Source organism: Callorhinus ursinus, unplaced genomic scaffold (assembly GCF_003265705.2).
Source record: "Callorhinus ursinus isolate GAN/ISIS: 27379988/994484 unplaced genomic scaffold, GSC_fseal_2.0 scaffold66, whole genome shotgun sequence".
Taxonomy (NCBI): Eukaryota; Metazoa; Chordata; class Mammalia; order Carnivora; family Otariidae; genus Callorhinus; species Callorhinus ursinus.
The window spans coordinates 3,613,790-3,628,608 of NW_027397128.1; the positions used below are offsets into that span (position 1 = coordinate 3,613,790).

A 14,819-nucleotide genomic window follows, 5' to 3' on the forward strand; every position below is an offset into this window, starting at 1 on the left:
GACCTCTGGTTATTAGGCAGAGGGTTCCTAGAGCAACTGGCATCATGCCACAAGGCCCAGTCTACCCCTACGGAGAAATTTGAAAGGTTTCAGCAAGTATCAGCTGCCTTGGCCATAGCTTCTTCCTCAGTTTGTACAAGACCCTCCCGTCTGTGCTTCTGTCTGCTTTTGAACATATAGTCCCTCTCCTGACGCACTGGTACTCACATCGCCCCTACCTACTCCCTTCCCCCTCACACACAAGCAGAGTCTGTTTTGAGATTGGACTTCGGAACCAAATCTGTAAGCGCTGGCCTTCGGGAGCTCCGCTTAGCCCTGTCTTCAAAATAAAGCTCCAGGTTAAAGCTTCAGCTCTGGCACCTCAAGCCTGGTCCCCGAAAGTAAGAGGTATTCAGGGAGCTAGGGCCCTCCTGGGCTACAGCAATCCACTCCTGCCTTCACCCACGCTGCGCCAGCACTTATTTCTCCAAAGCCACCCGGCGTTAGCGCGCCGCGAGGGGAGGGGAGAAAAGGAAAGGGGAGGGGAGGGAGAAAGGAGGTGGGAAGGCAAGGAGGCCGGCCCGGCGGGGGCGGGACCCGACTAGCAAACTGTTGCATTTGCTCTCCACCTCCCAGCGCCCCTTCCGAGATCCCAGGGAGCCAGCGTTCTGGGAGAGCTGGAGGGTCCCGAGCAAACCGGGAGGCAGAAGAGGCAACAGAGGAAAGCGACGGAGCTAGCCGCTCCAGTGCCGGACAGGAGCTGAAGGGACGTACCGCGTCAACCCCAGCTGGGCTCCGGCGACAGCGAACGCTTCTTGCAGCACGGTGGCTTGAAGCCGCCGCCCCAACAGCTGCCCTTTCCTCTTCGGTGAAGTTTTTAAAAGCAGCTAGAGACTCGGAGGAAGCGAGGAAAGTGCCGGGTAGGACTGACGGCTGCCTTTGTCCTCTTCCCCTCCACCCCACTCCCCGCCCTGGGTCTCCTCTCCTGTTGCTGCCTCGGCCCGCTCCTCCCTGCCCGTCTCCCTACCCCCCCCCCCCCCCCCCCCCCCCCCCCCCCCCCACCCCAGTCGGCCCAGCGCGGCCAGCCGGAGTTTGCAGAGAGGTAACTCCCTTTGGCTGCGAACAGGCGAGCTAGCTGCACGTTGCAAAGACGGCTCTGGGGAGCCGGGCGACCGGCGAGCCGCTTCAGCACTTGCAGCTGGGACGCGGCTAGTTAGGCGGTACGCTGGGCCGGCCCCCAGGTTCCGCTCATTCCCTTTCCATCTCCTGCACGCAGGAGCTACACCGCCCCCCCCCCCGCGCCCTCAGTTTGCAGGGCCAGAGACCAAACAATGAAAGGGCAGAGGGCAGTGAGGGCTTCAATCGACAATTAAAAACAAAAACAAAACCACAACCAAACAAAACAAACCCCCAAACCCAAAATAAAACAAAAAGAGAATAACCCGGTTCCTATTTGCACCTGCTTCAGTGGACACTGAATTTGGAAGGCAGAGGGTTTTCCTTGTTTTTGTTTTGTTTCCTTCAAGACTTGGGCATCTTTTGACTCTACCCTCCCAAGATTTCACGAACAGACTGTGAGCCTAGCAGGGCAGATCGTGTCCAGCGCGTGTTTTCCTGGGCAGGAGACTTCGAGGCTGTCAGAGTGCTCTTGCGTGGTTATTCCTGCAAGTTTCCTTCCCAGGAGCTTCCCGCAGGTGGGCAATTAGCTGCAGTGACTACCGCATCGCAGCCTGTTGAACTCTTCTCAGCTAGAGAAGGGGAAGCGGAATAAAGGAATTAGGCGGAAGAGTCAGCCAAGCTCAAGGATGGAGGTACAGTTAGGGCTAGGGAGGGTTTACCCCCGGCCGCCGTCCAAAACCTATCGAGGAGCTTTCCAGAACCTGTTCCAGAGCGTGCGCGAAGTGATCCAGAATCCGGGCCCCCGGCACCCTGAGGCCGCGAGCGCAGCACCTCCCGGCGCCCGTTTGCAGCAGCAGCAGCAGCAGCCGCAGGAGACCAGTCCTCGGCAGCAGCAACAGCAGGGTGACGATGGCTCTCCCCAAGCCCAGAGCAGAGGCCTCACAGGCTACCTGGCCCTGGACGAGGAACAGCAGCCTTCCCAACAGCAGCCAGCCCCCAAGGGCCATACGGAGAGCGGCTGCGTTCCAGAGCCTGGAGCTGCTTCAGCCACCGGCAAGGGGCTGCAGCAGCAGCAGCCAGCACCACCGAACGAGGATGACTCAGCTGCCCCATCCACGTTGTCCCTGCTGGGCCCCACTTTCCCGGGCTTAGGTAGCTGTTCCACCGATCTTAAAGACATCCTGAGCGAGGCCGGCACCATGCAACTCCTTCAGCAGCAGCAGCAGCAGGAGGTAGCATCGGAAGGTAGCAGCAGCGGGAGAGCTAGGGAGGCCGCTGGTGCTCCCACCTCCTCCAAGGACAGTTACCTAGGGGGCAGTTCGACCATCTCAGACAGCGCCAAGGAGTTGTGTAAGGCAGTGTCGGTGTCCATGGGCTTGGGTGTGGAGGCGTTGGAGCATCTGAGTCCTGGGGAACAGCTTCGGGGGGATTGCATGTACGCCCCGCTCCTGGGAGGTCCACCCGCTGTACGTCCTTGCGCCCCGCTGGCCGAATGCAAAGGTTCTCTTCTGGATGACGGCCCAGGCAAGGGCACCGAAGAAACTTCTGAGTATTCCCCTTTCAAGGCAGGTTATGCCAAAGGGTTGGATGGCGACAGCCTGGTTTGTTCGGGCAGCGGTGAAGCAGGGGTCTCCGGGACACTTGAGCTGCCATCCACCCTTTCTCTCTACAAGTCTGGAGCACTAGATGAAGCGGCAGCTTATCAGAGTCGCGACTACTACAACTTTCCGCTCTCCCTAGCCGGGCCGCCGCCCCCTCCGACACCTCCCCATCCTCACACCCGTATCAAGCTGGAAAACCCGCTGGACTATGGCAGCGCCTGGGCGGCTGCAGCGGCACAATGCCGTTACGGGGATCTGGCGAGCCTGCATGGCGGGGGTGCAGTGGGACCCAGCTCAGGCTCACCCTCGGCCACTGCCTCCTCTTCCTGGCACACTCTCTTCACAGCAGAAGAAGGCCAGCAGCTGTACGGGCCCTGTGGCGGGAGCGGAGGCGGCAGCGCTGGCGAGGCAGGGTCTGTAACCCCCTATGGCTACACTCGGCCACCTCAGGGGTTGGCAGGCCAGGAAGGTGACTTCCCTCCACCTGATGTGTGGTATCCCGGCGGTGTGATGAGCAGAGTGCCCTATCCGAGTCCCAGTTGTGTCAAAAGCGAGATGGGTCCCTGGATGGAGAGCTACTCCGGACCGTATGGGGACATGCGGTAAGTTTCTCCTAGACATGTCTTTGAATGTAGAGTTAGTCGGCGTTCTGGGGTATCTCTTCTACCTGCGGGAACACTCTACCCCTGCAAGAGCTCAACAGTGTTCCATAAAAAGGGCCGTCCTGAATCTGGAGCCTTCTGGGTACTCCTAGCCTGCCAAAGATAAGACCATTGTGCTCAGAAGCCCCACTGTGTGCACCAGTCCCCACCACTGAGAGCCCTGGGTGCTGGTGTGTGTCCTTCCAGATACCTTAATAACACCTCCCCCACCTCCAGCCTCTTGAAATCCTTAGTACCTCACGGTGCTCTATGTCCTAAAGGCTCCAAACTTAAATCCAGTAGTAAGAGCCACCTTCAGAAATAAAGCTCTTAAGTCCTCCAGTACTTTTTCTCATCCCTCTTCCCAAATCTGAGAACCTGGACAGGAATTATGGGCGGTTTCACCTCTTAGAGTGTGTTAGGGTTTGCCCTCCAGCCTGTGGCCGGTCTTGGCAGGTTAAAGGCAAAAAGACTGGCCCAAATTTTTCTCAGTCCGCCTCCTCCAAAGACATAAAATGGAGGTGCCGGATTAGGGAAAGAAGGTCTGAGTTCTCTGGGTTCTGAGGGACGCTGTGTGAAGACAGGGTGAAGTTCCTTCCCTGGCAACAACTGAGGAGTTACCCCAGGGTTGGAAGTCCACAGAGAGAATCCGAGCAGGCAAAGGTAGAGGGAAACGAGAGGACAACTTTCTTGGTAAACACTGGGCAGTATTTGCTCTCATAGATTGACCATACTGGACGTAGCTGCTTGGTTCGGTCTTGTAAAGTTTATTTTCTCTATGGAGTACAGCAGATCCACAGTCCCCTACTTCAAGTTTGCATCAGATCCATAAAAGAGAATGTTCTTTTAATGAATAATTTAGCCAGGCTTGATTCTGACTTATAAAGTGTTGGAAATTTTTTTAAAGAATTTCCTGCTATTCCAGTGTGCTCAGAAATTGCTTTTGGGAGGGAGGAGTGAGGCTCTTCAATATATTCCTTCATTTTAAGAATATGCTTGCATTTTTTTATTAAAGTATAGGTGACATACAGTGTTATATTAGATGTGCTTGCATTTTAAAACATGAGCTGCTACCTCTAACAAACTTAGTAAGAACTGTTAGGGACCTATGAGCCATAATTTTGCCCATGAGTTTTAATTAGGACATGAAAAAAGTGGTGGTCGATTTCACCTTGCTTATTAAAAATTATTCCTACATTTGTTGAGCTTCTTGGAGATCATGTTGAAGATTCTCCCCCCTACCCCCCCACCAAAGGTATTAGTTTATCTCCATGAGGGAGGGAATACTAACCAAGGAACTAACTCCTTAGGTGTGCTGGGTACTTATGTCCCCTTGGAGTTGTGTCTTGTTACGTCTTGCTTTAGCTGTTTTGTTTTATCTGTGACTTTTCCAAAATTTCTTTGTTAGCCTTAGCATCTTTGGTGACTTAAACCCAACAATTTGCCTCCTTTTACTGATGCTTTTTTTCTTGGAAGGTTGATAGAACAGTGCTAGGACAGAACGCGGAGGATAGGATTTCATAAAGTATTATTTTTTGGGCTATTGAAGAAACAGCTTCTTACCAGCCTTTACATCCTAGTATTAGATTTTAAGTGTTTAGCTTACAGAATTTTCAAAGGGTTTATTTATATCATCAAAATGTTTTCCAGTTAGTTTGTTTTTTTTTTTAATTATTTTTGCAATGTGGTTATACTGTGGAATTTTTCTTCATTTTATAAGAACAGATTTACTTGGTAGGGTTAATTTTTTTCCCCTAGGGTTGTTGCTAGTCCTGTGAAATTTTTTGAGGGATGGGATGTCTCAGGTGCTTCTTGACATAACCATGATGTTAAACTGGAACCTTTTCTCTTCTGCACACCCTCCCCAACAGTTAACTCAGTTAATAGGGAGGAAATGAGCAATTCCACATCTTTGTTAAGGGATGTGTTTCTTTTTTTGAAGATTTTATTTATTTATTTGACAGAGAGAGACACAGCCTGAACCGAAGGCAGACACTTAACGACTGAGCCACTCAGGCGCCCCAAGGGATGTGCTTCTTTGAAAATATAACCTGAGAATTTCAGGAAGTAGCTATAGAAAGCAAAAAGTTCTTCCCATGAGGTGTGCAGTAAGCTAGGTTATTTTATCCCAGGTCTTAGTGGGAAAATTTCTCTGTTAGAAAGACCTGCTTAAATTAATGACCTTAACTAGTGAGAATTTAGCAGTACCCAAAGAAAGTAAAAGATTATTAATCTTCCCCGGTTTGTGGTTGCAGCACTGGCTATGAGAGTCTAGTGAAAGAGAAAACTGGGATTCCTGTCTTGTGGGTTGACAAAGAATTTTCATTTCTAGGATATAGAAAATCGTTGAGTCAGTTTTTTGAAAATTTACCAATTTCATCAAAATGCGACCAACCCCAGTCTAAAAGTTGACATTTTCTTACTTTATCTTTCTTTCCCTCACTTTATTGGGGCACAATCTGGTGAAAGGCAAGGGATTTTTTTTTTTTTTTAAAGAGAGAGAGAGAGAACAAGCAGGGGGAGCAGCAGGCAGAGGGAGAGGGAGAAGTAGGCTCCCTACAGAGCAGAGGGAGCCCGATGTGGGACTCGATCCCAGGACCCCGGGATCATGACCTGAGCTGAGGCAGCCGCTTAACCAACTGAGCCACCCAGGTGCCCCAGGCAAGGGATTTTTTAAGCCAAAGCCAGAGCTTCCACCCTGTCTGTATTGCATGCATTATGTGCTAAATTTGAATTAAAAATCTAAAAATTCTAGAGGCTTCCAATAATGTCGGATTCCTCCTTTCCCAATTGTGTGTGTGTTCATACACATTAGTTAATTGGGGGGGTTAACTTTAGTAACTTTTGAAATAACTCTATGTTCTTATACATCTACAATGTTTCTGCTCAAAGGAGAGAGGCCGAAGGAGAAACTGAAGGTGGTCCTTTAAAAAAAAAAAAGAAAAAAACAACAACAACTTAAGTTTAAGCATGTGCTTTGAACAGAAGGAAGAATAAAAAGCGATGGGGCTTTCTGTACAATCCTGATGATATTTAATGGAGCTGTCTTTCAGAGATCAAACAAGACTACAACTTTGTTAATAGACCACCTGCCCACTTGACAGAAGTAAGACCTTTTATATTCCAGAAAGCAGCACAATAATATGAAAAAATATTCTTGGGAGCTGAGGCCCAAGGAAGCAAGTGCCAGAATAAGAGTTAGGATTTAGATTAATTATCTGGATGCAAAAAGAATTTTTCTCTTGGTAATTTATTCTGATCTTTATAATAGGTAATATTTTTGTAGTGCTTTGAGATCAGCAAATCCCGCTTTTTTCCCTCTTAGTTATTTAAAAGAAAGGCATTTTATTAATCCCCTTTCCATCTCCTCTCCCCTCTTTAGTTATCGAACAAGTTTTTATGACTATTTTGCAAGGAGTGGTTTTTGTTTTTTTTCCTAACGCTGAATTTTGCTTTGGGACCGAGATAGTCTGATGCTTTTTCTGTCCATAGTCCTTGAGAGTCAGTATGTTGGAAAGAAGCATCCTTTCTCCATTGTCAGCAAATAACTAGTGAGTTATGTTTGAGTACCAGTGATCAGGACCAGAGGACCAAGTAGCCACACTGGGTGGTACCCCATTTGGAAATATGTGCAAGATGTACTGATGGAAGGCTCCTCTTTGTTGTCCACAGAGTATCTCTTTTAGCTCGGCCAAAGGTTAGCATCAGTAAAAGATATTTTCCAAGACGCTTGTAGCCTTCCAATTGCAGGGTCACTTTGGGGCACTTTCTTGCCAGGGCTAATTTTACCTCATCAGACTTCCATTCTTTGAGTTGTAAACTTTGATATAATATATTGAATTTGCTGGCACATTTAATTTTCTATAAGTGTTTTTCTTCCCTGTAATAATTTTCTCCTGTGGTGTACATATACACATTTAAAACAATGAATCCTTAGGATTCTGACTCCTACTTGTACTGTGACGCTCTTGGTGGGATTATGAGTTGGAGCTAGGGACCTGGACAGTTTTGTTATTTTTTTTTCCCATGGTGGTATAGAGACCACCAGTTTCATTTGGAAGTCTGCTCAAACAGGGAACAGAATGTAGGCTGGGAGTGGCAAGCAAGGGACTTATTTTATAACCAAACCTGAAATCATGATTCTGAAAAATGGAAAGCAAACAAAAATCAAGTTTTGTGAGGTTGGTCAGAGAGGGAAAAGGAAACCTCTCCCCACCCCCTACCTCCACCATTTTCTCTTTGTCTGCAGCTTCCTCAAGTGCTGCATGTCCCGGATTTTCTTTCATTTCTCTCCTTTCATGCTTTTAACTCAATGGAAACATAGACACTTCTTTCTACTTTTTGGGATATTTTCCTCATTACACCTGTGGCATGCTCCTAAAGATTTTTTTTTTTAATCTGGAGAGTAACCAATCAGATCAATGCCAGCCCTTCTCTTAAGGCTAGATGACTTGAGGGGATTGCAAAATTAATAGCTGGGCTTTTTTGGCCTCAGGTTAGAGCCTAATTCAACAGTTGCTGAGGGAGCTGAACTAGATGGCTTGAGGCCTTGGTGATTTAATGAAATATTTTGCCAGCCCAGCCGCTGTCTCTCTCTTTTGATCTCTGTCTCTGTTTACTGGCCATTTTGGCAACCTTCTCTCAAAGCCTGAAAATAACTGGACCCTCACTGAGACTGTGCTGGGTCAGACCTCCACCACACTTTCACAAGCAATACCTAAATCTGTGTGTGAGGATGCTTCTTCGAAGTGTCTGGCTGGGCTAATAAATATGTTGATGCTATGTAAAGTAATCATTTGAAAACAAAGAATGATATTGAAGAAACTGTTCTACCTCAGACTTCCCCTACCAGCATTCCATCAAGTTCTGAAATGTTGAATTCAGAGTTAAGTTATCCTCATCTTAAACACAAAGCTGACCTTTTTTTTTTTTTTTTTCATTGCTTGTAATGTTCTCTGCAGTTACCAGTATGGGTTGGCATTTGTCATATTGAAGAGAATTATGAAATCTCATATTTAGAGCACCTTTTCAAAGAAAAGCCCCAGTGTCTTATAGTTTACTGGCTAACACGTAAGTTTGAGTAGGCCAAGAGGATGCTTAGCGATCAACCCTTTGCTAATTGAGGGTATAGAAATAGTTGAGTTTTCTATAACATTTGTTTACCATGTGGAGAAACCTCTCTAGAGCAGCACTTCCCAGCTTTTTTTCTACCAGCTTCCCACCTGATAGATGTTTTAGATTGGTGCTCAGTAAGGGCTACTGTCAGTGGCTATTGCCGGAAATGATAGGACTGTGAATTAGGCACAATTCCTTGCACATTCATGGGTGCTGCCACCCTTTCTCTCTTAAACCATTTCCTGCTGCCAACCTGCAGGCCACATTAGGGTTGAGAGTGGCTCATCCAGATAAGCTTATAGCTCTAAAGTGCTGGTTACCTGAGAATGCTGCCAATTTAGATCAGGTAGTACCTGAGTTTTATTTTATTTTTTTAATAACAGCTTCAGTGAAACATAATTCATTTTCATCCATTAAAAGTGTGCAGTTCAGGACGCCTGGGTGGCTGTGGGTTAAGCGTCTGCCTTCGGCTCATGTCATGATCCCGGGGTCCTGGAATCCAGCCCCATATGGGGCTCCCTGCTCCGTGGGGAGCCTGCTTCTCCCTCTGCCCCGCCCCACCTCATGCTCATTCTGTCTCCCTCTCTCTCTCAAATAAATACAGTATTTCAAAAAAAGTGCAGTTCAAAGGTTTTTAGTATATTAGTACATTCAGAGTTGGGAAACCATCACCACTATTTTAAAATATTTCAATCACCTAGCGTCACCCCACCCCCCACCCCGCCAAACACTGAGCAACTATCAAGCACCAATCTACTTTTGGTCTCTATGGGTTTGCTTATTTTAACATTTCATTTAAATGGAATCATGCCATATGTGATCTTTGGTGACTAGCTTCCTTCATATAGAATAATACTTTCAACGTTCATCCATGTTGAAGCAGGTATCGATATTTCATTCCTTTTTATCACCAAATGTTCCATTATATGGATGTATCACATTTTATCTACCTATGCATCAATTGATGAACATTATAGTTGTTTCCACCTTTTGACTTCTATGACTGATGCTGCTATGAACATTTATGAAAATTCATACAAATTTTTTGTGGGTGTGTGAACATAATATTTTTAATTCTTTTGGGTACATACCTAAGAATGGAGTTTCAGGATCATACGGTAACTCTCTGTTTGACCCTTTAAGGAACTCCCAAACTGTTTTTGTAATTGCACCAGTTTACAATTTCACCAGCAAAATATGAGGGTTCCAGTGGTTCTACATCGTGCCAATACGTACTGTCTTTTTAATTATAGTTGTCCTTAGTATGTGTGAAGTGGTATCTCAAAATGGTTTTTCATTTGCCTTTCTTTAATGAGCAATAATATTGACCATATTTTCATGTCCTTATTGGCTGTTTGTATATCTTTTTTTGGGAAAATCTCTATCCAGAAACTTTGCTCATTTTTAATTGGATTATTTGTCTTTTTATTATTGAGTTGCAAAAGTTTTCTAATGTATTCTGGATACAGGTCCTGTAACAAATTACGATTTGTGAATATTTATCACATTCTGTGAATTGTCTTTTCATTTTCTTAATGGTATCCATTGAAGCACAGACATTTTGAATTTTTATAAAGTCCAATCCATTGTTTTCTTAGGTGGCTTGTGATTTTGGTGTCATATATAAGAAGGCTTTGACTAATCGAAGGTCACAAAGATTCACACCTACGTTTCCTTCCTAACTGTTAAGTTTAGGTTTTTGACCAATTTTCAGTTTTTAAATAACTCATAAGATGTGAGTAGCGGTCCAACTTCATTCTTTTGCATGTAGCTATCAACAAATGGTGTAGTCATCACAACACCATTTGTGGAATCTTCCTCATTTAACTGTCTTGGCACCCTTTGTATAAAATCAGTTGACTATAAATGTGAAGTTTTATTTCTAGACTCTGAATTGTATTCCACTGCTCTTTTAGCAGTACCACACTGTCTTAATTACTGTAGGTGCTTGGTAAGTTCTGAAATGATGAAGTGTGAGTCCTCCAACTCTGTTCTTTTTAAGATTGTTCTTTTGGCCTTTCTGGGTCCCTTGAATTTCTGTATTAATTTTAGGATCAGTTTGTCAGTTTCTACAAAGAAACCAGTTGAGAATCTGATACAGGTTGCATTGGATCTGTAGATCAATCTGGGGAGTGTTGCCATCTTAACAATCAATGTTTAATCTTCTGATCTGTGACCATGGGATCTTTCCATTTATTTAGCTCTTTCTCAACAGTGTTCTGTAGTTTTAAGAGTATAAATTTTGTACTTTTGTTAGATTTATTCCTAAATATTTTAATTTTTAATGCTATCATAAATGAAATAATTTTCTTTATATCCCTTTTAAATTGTTCCCTGCCAGTATATAGCGATAGAACTGATTTTTGTATATTGACCTTGTATCCCGCAACCCTGCTGAAAGTACCTGAGCTCTGAACATGTCTGGGACTTAAGAGGCACGTTCCTGTTGCTGTACTAAAGTTAAAGCATACTTTGTCTCAGCCTATATGAAGGCCACATAGGGACACTGTTCTCAATTTTCTTTAGCTGTAAACTGAAATTGGTATGAATTCTGGATGAATAGAAGAATGCCTCTAAAATTATCAGGTCTTTAGAGAACAGTAGGAAAGAAACCTAATAAGGTTTATGCGGTTAATAGTCCCCTTTTAGTATTTGGATTTGGAAACTATTAGCAAGGAGATGAGGAATTAATAATTTCTACACACAAAACTAACATGGAGAGGTAACAAATGCAAACTAGGTCAAAGAAATAACTAGCTATATCTGGCTTATGTTTAGGTTTGTGTAAACAGCTGGAGTCATAATTTTATGTTTTTATGTGTTGTCCTTTGGATACAATAAATGCCACCACTCTTTCTGGTGTGTATTTCTAGATGAGGAAATGGTTCATTTGCTCTCATATGATTTGGGCTTCTTTTCGGGGATGGACTCTATAACCATGAAGCAAAGATACAATTTACCTATAAAGGGACTGAACTTTGGCCTCACTAACACTCTAGGCTAAGGGTCATATCTAATTAGCTCCAGCTATTGTGTCTTGATAATGGTGCATAAACGGCAGGCCACTGAACTTGTACAAGGTCCTATCATGACCTGGCTGTCTTTACAAATGACCCTATTAAAGTGATTTTTTTAAAAGTACACATCAATCAACCACTTTTCATTAAGCACCTGCTGTACGCCTACCTGTGTGCTATAAGGAGGTTAGGGTAAAAAGGACACAATTCAGAAGAATCTTGAGATCACTATCCTCAATAAGTTTATAACCATTAAAACAACAACAACAACAACAAAAAAAAAACAAAACAGAATGGCAACACTGTGATGCCAGTATGATGAGAGATGCTGGATTGTATGGCACAGCTTTTTTAAAATGAAGGCATTTGAAAAAGAAATGGATCAGTGTGGGCTGAATTTGGTCAGCAGTACTACCTGTGGCTGCCTCTTATCCTTTATGGATTAAGTGGGGACATGATTGAACTCTAGCAATAGATTATAGGTCTTGATGGATATTTCAAACACCAGGAAGTGGTACCTCTGTAAAGGTAATGATGAGTGAGGGGTTGAAATATATTTCTATTTTTTCAGAAGTACCACCCCAGTCAAGTTAGTTACTAGTTTCTTCCTCAGTTTCTTTGGTTATATTATTGCACATGCTGGGAACAAGTTTGATATCTGTAATAATATGAGGAATTAATTAAAATTGAGGGTGATTTATGGGCCTATTTTTGGTGTGAGAGCCAGTGAAGGTGTCTAGTCTGGTGGTTAAATTAAGAATTATTATTCTGCTCTCAGGGTTTCCATTGATCATGGTGGTTAGCTTTGAGGTATGAATTGGATTTCAGGGTGTTAGTTAAGGGAGGGGAGGGAAGTGAGAAGTACAGATCAAACAATTCTGGGAGTAAGGGGCACATTAAAGTTTTTTTTTCTTTTTAATAAGGGCTTTGTTGAATTCGATGATGTAGCTTTTTGAAATGGCCCACCCTTTTAATCATGGATTCTGTTTTCTGTGGGTTGAGCAGATTCTTTGCTTGTGGAGGTGTAGTACCACAATCTGGCCGCTAGGGGGACTGCAAGTGTCCTGCGGCTGGAATTCCCTGGGAATGGTTGGCCTCCTTTGTACAGGCTAACTTGAGCCAGAGCCACCTACTACCAGACAATAAGTAAGTCATTGTGGTACTTAGTGTTTTATCTGGGATGTCCCTTCCCAAAGTGCAAAAAACCATTTTTAGTAACACTGATTCCTTAATACCTTTTTCTGAATGTGAAGCTGGGAGCAGTGACCTTGGATATATTCCAGTAGCACTTTACAGTTTACGGATCAGTTTCATATCCCATTCCTGCATTTCATCCTCTTTTCTTACCCTGTACGTGTAGCCAGGTTTTAGGTATAATACTCTTCATACTTTTATTCTATTGTTACTCCCACTGTACATATTATGGTCAGAGAGGTTAGGTAACATGTCTAAAGTCAAACAGCTTTAAAGGGACACCGCTAGGATCTCCGTCTCACTCTTGCTTCCTCAAATCAAGTGTTCCTTTTTTTTTAAATCCCACATCTCTCTCACGTCATATTCAGGAAGTAGGAGATTCAGAGAGGCAAAGGAACCTTAATTGGTATCAATAATAGAAACTGGTAAAGCTTGTAAGGCTTTGGGTCTCTTATTTACTCACCAGACTGAGTTTGGTGGCTTGGTTTATATAAGAGATCTGGGTGCGAATAACCTACCATCTGACTTTATAATCTGCATTTATTCAACAAATACTTATGGAGCATTTATTATATTGCCAACTTCTATAATAGACACCAATGTACAACAATGAAAAAGGCAGACAAAAATTCCTCCCTTTATGGAGTTTACAGTGTAGTGAGAGATGTGTCACGAAGAACAGCTTAACAGATTGTGGGAGATAGAGATTCACTGTGGGAGAGACTATTTTATATTTGTTGATCAGAGAAGGCCTTACTGAGAAGGTGATACTTGAGCAGAGACAGGGAGGAAATGAAGAAGCAAACCACCGAGATATCTGGGGTTAGACTATTCCAGACACAAGCAACCCCGGGTACAAAGGGCCTGAAATAGGAGCACACTTGGTGTGATGGAGGACAGCAGGGAGGCCTGTATGGCTAGTTTAAGTAAGTGGAGAGTCATATGAGATCAGAGTTAATGAGGGGCATCACAGGTCTTCATTAGGACTTTGGTTTTTACTCTGATATGGGGATTTATTGGAGGGTTTTGAGCAGAGAAATAATGTGATATGACTTATATTTTAACAGAATCCTTCTTCATAACAGCTACCACTTTTTGATAGTACATGCATTTGTTTGCTTACTTACTGTCTGTGTGGAGAAGAGACTGGAGGAGCAAGGGGGACTCAGGGAGATGAGACCACCGCAGTGATCTAGGGGAGAGATGATGGTGGTTTAGACCAGGGTGGTATTGGTGGAAGACATGAGAAGTGGCTGGATTCTGGATGTGTTCTGATGGTAGAGCCAATGGCATTTACTGACAGATTAGATATTCATTGTGAGGAAAAGGGAGGAGTTGAGGCTGATTGCCAGACTTTCGATCTGAGCAATTTGAAAACTGATTACCATTTACTGAGATGGTGAAGATTGTTAAGTAAGAGCAGGTATTGTGTGAGGCAGGTAGGAATCAAGAGCTTGATTTTGGATTTATAAAGTTTAACTTGTCTGGTGAACATCCTGATGGCTTCCTCTCATTTTTCACGCAGTGCCCTCACCTTTCCTGCTGTTCAAGATTAATTGGGATTAATTAGATTAATTAGATTAGATTAAGATTGATTAGAGATCATGTAGAACTTTGGTGCCCTCTCTTCTCTCCCCTTTTACTTGATGAAAGCCTAGGAGAGGGTAGAGGCTTATCCAGGGTGAAACAACAGGCTGGCAATAGGGTTAGAACATAAATTCAGTTTTCCTGGATCCTGACTCGGTACTTCTTTTCTCAGTGTTATTCTGAAACCTCATTTGGGGTAGAGAGTGAGTCTTTTCTTCTTACCCAAACCTTAAACCAGGTAATTTAAGTAGTGAATAAAAAACCAGAACACCGCACAAATTGGCTGCTGCATCCGATCAAACCAAAATATTATAATTATGTTAAATAACTTGCCCAAAGGTCACACAGCTGGGAAGTAGCAGAGCTTGTGTGCACACCCAGGAAGTCTGGCTTATAACCACAAGGTTCTAACCATGATGTAAAACCAGCAGCTTCTCAGATGAGCCAGCCATTGCTGCTCCCATCCTAAAAGACTGGTTACTGGGACGACCTAATTATGTACTGCCTCTGTTATAGTCTACTGATCCTCACCAAGAAGCTGAGTGCCTGGGGATTAAAGTGGAGAT

At 44.1% G+C, this 14,819-nt stretch overlaps 1 protein-coding gene across 2 annotated transcripts in view; it reads left to right on the forward strand.

The window, feature by feature from the left end:
- The first annotated feature begins 620 nt into the window (after window positions 1–620).
- Window positions 621–14,819, forward strand: part of AR (androgen receptor) — a 186,429-nt gene continuing 172,230 nt past the window's right edge. Inside the window, exons 1-2 of one of the 2 annotated variants that reach the window (XM_073885808.1) lie at window positions 621–899; window positions 1,506–3,301. In XM_073885808.1, coding sequence (XP_073741909.1) covers window positions 1,785–3,301 — 1,517 coding nt within the window. In that variant the 5' untranslated portion in view covers window positions 621–899; window positions 1,506–1,784. Of the gene's footprint in view, window positions 900–1,040; window positions 3,302–14,819 lie in introns of those variants that run through there. The other variant, XM_073885807.1, reaches the window with a different exon arrangement.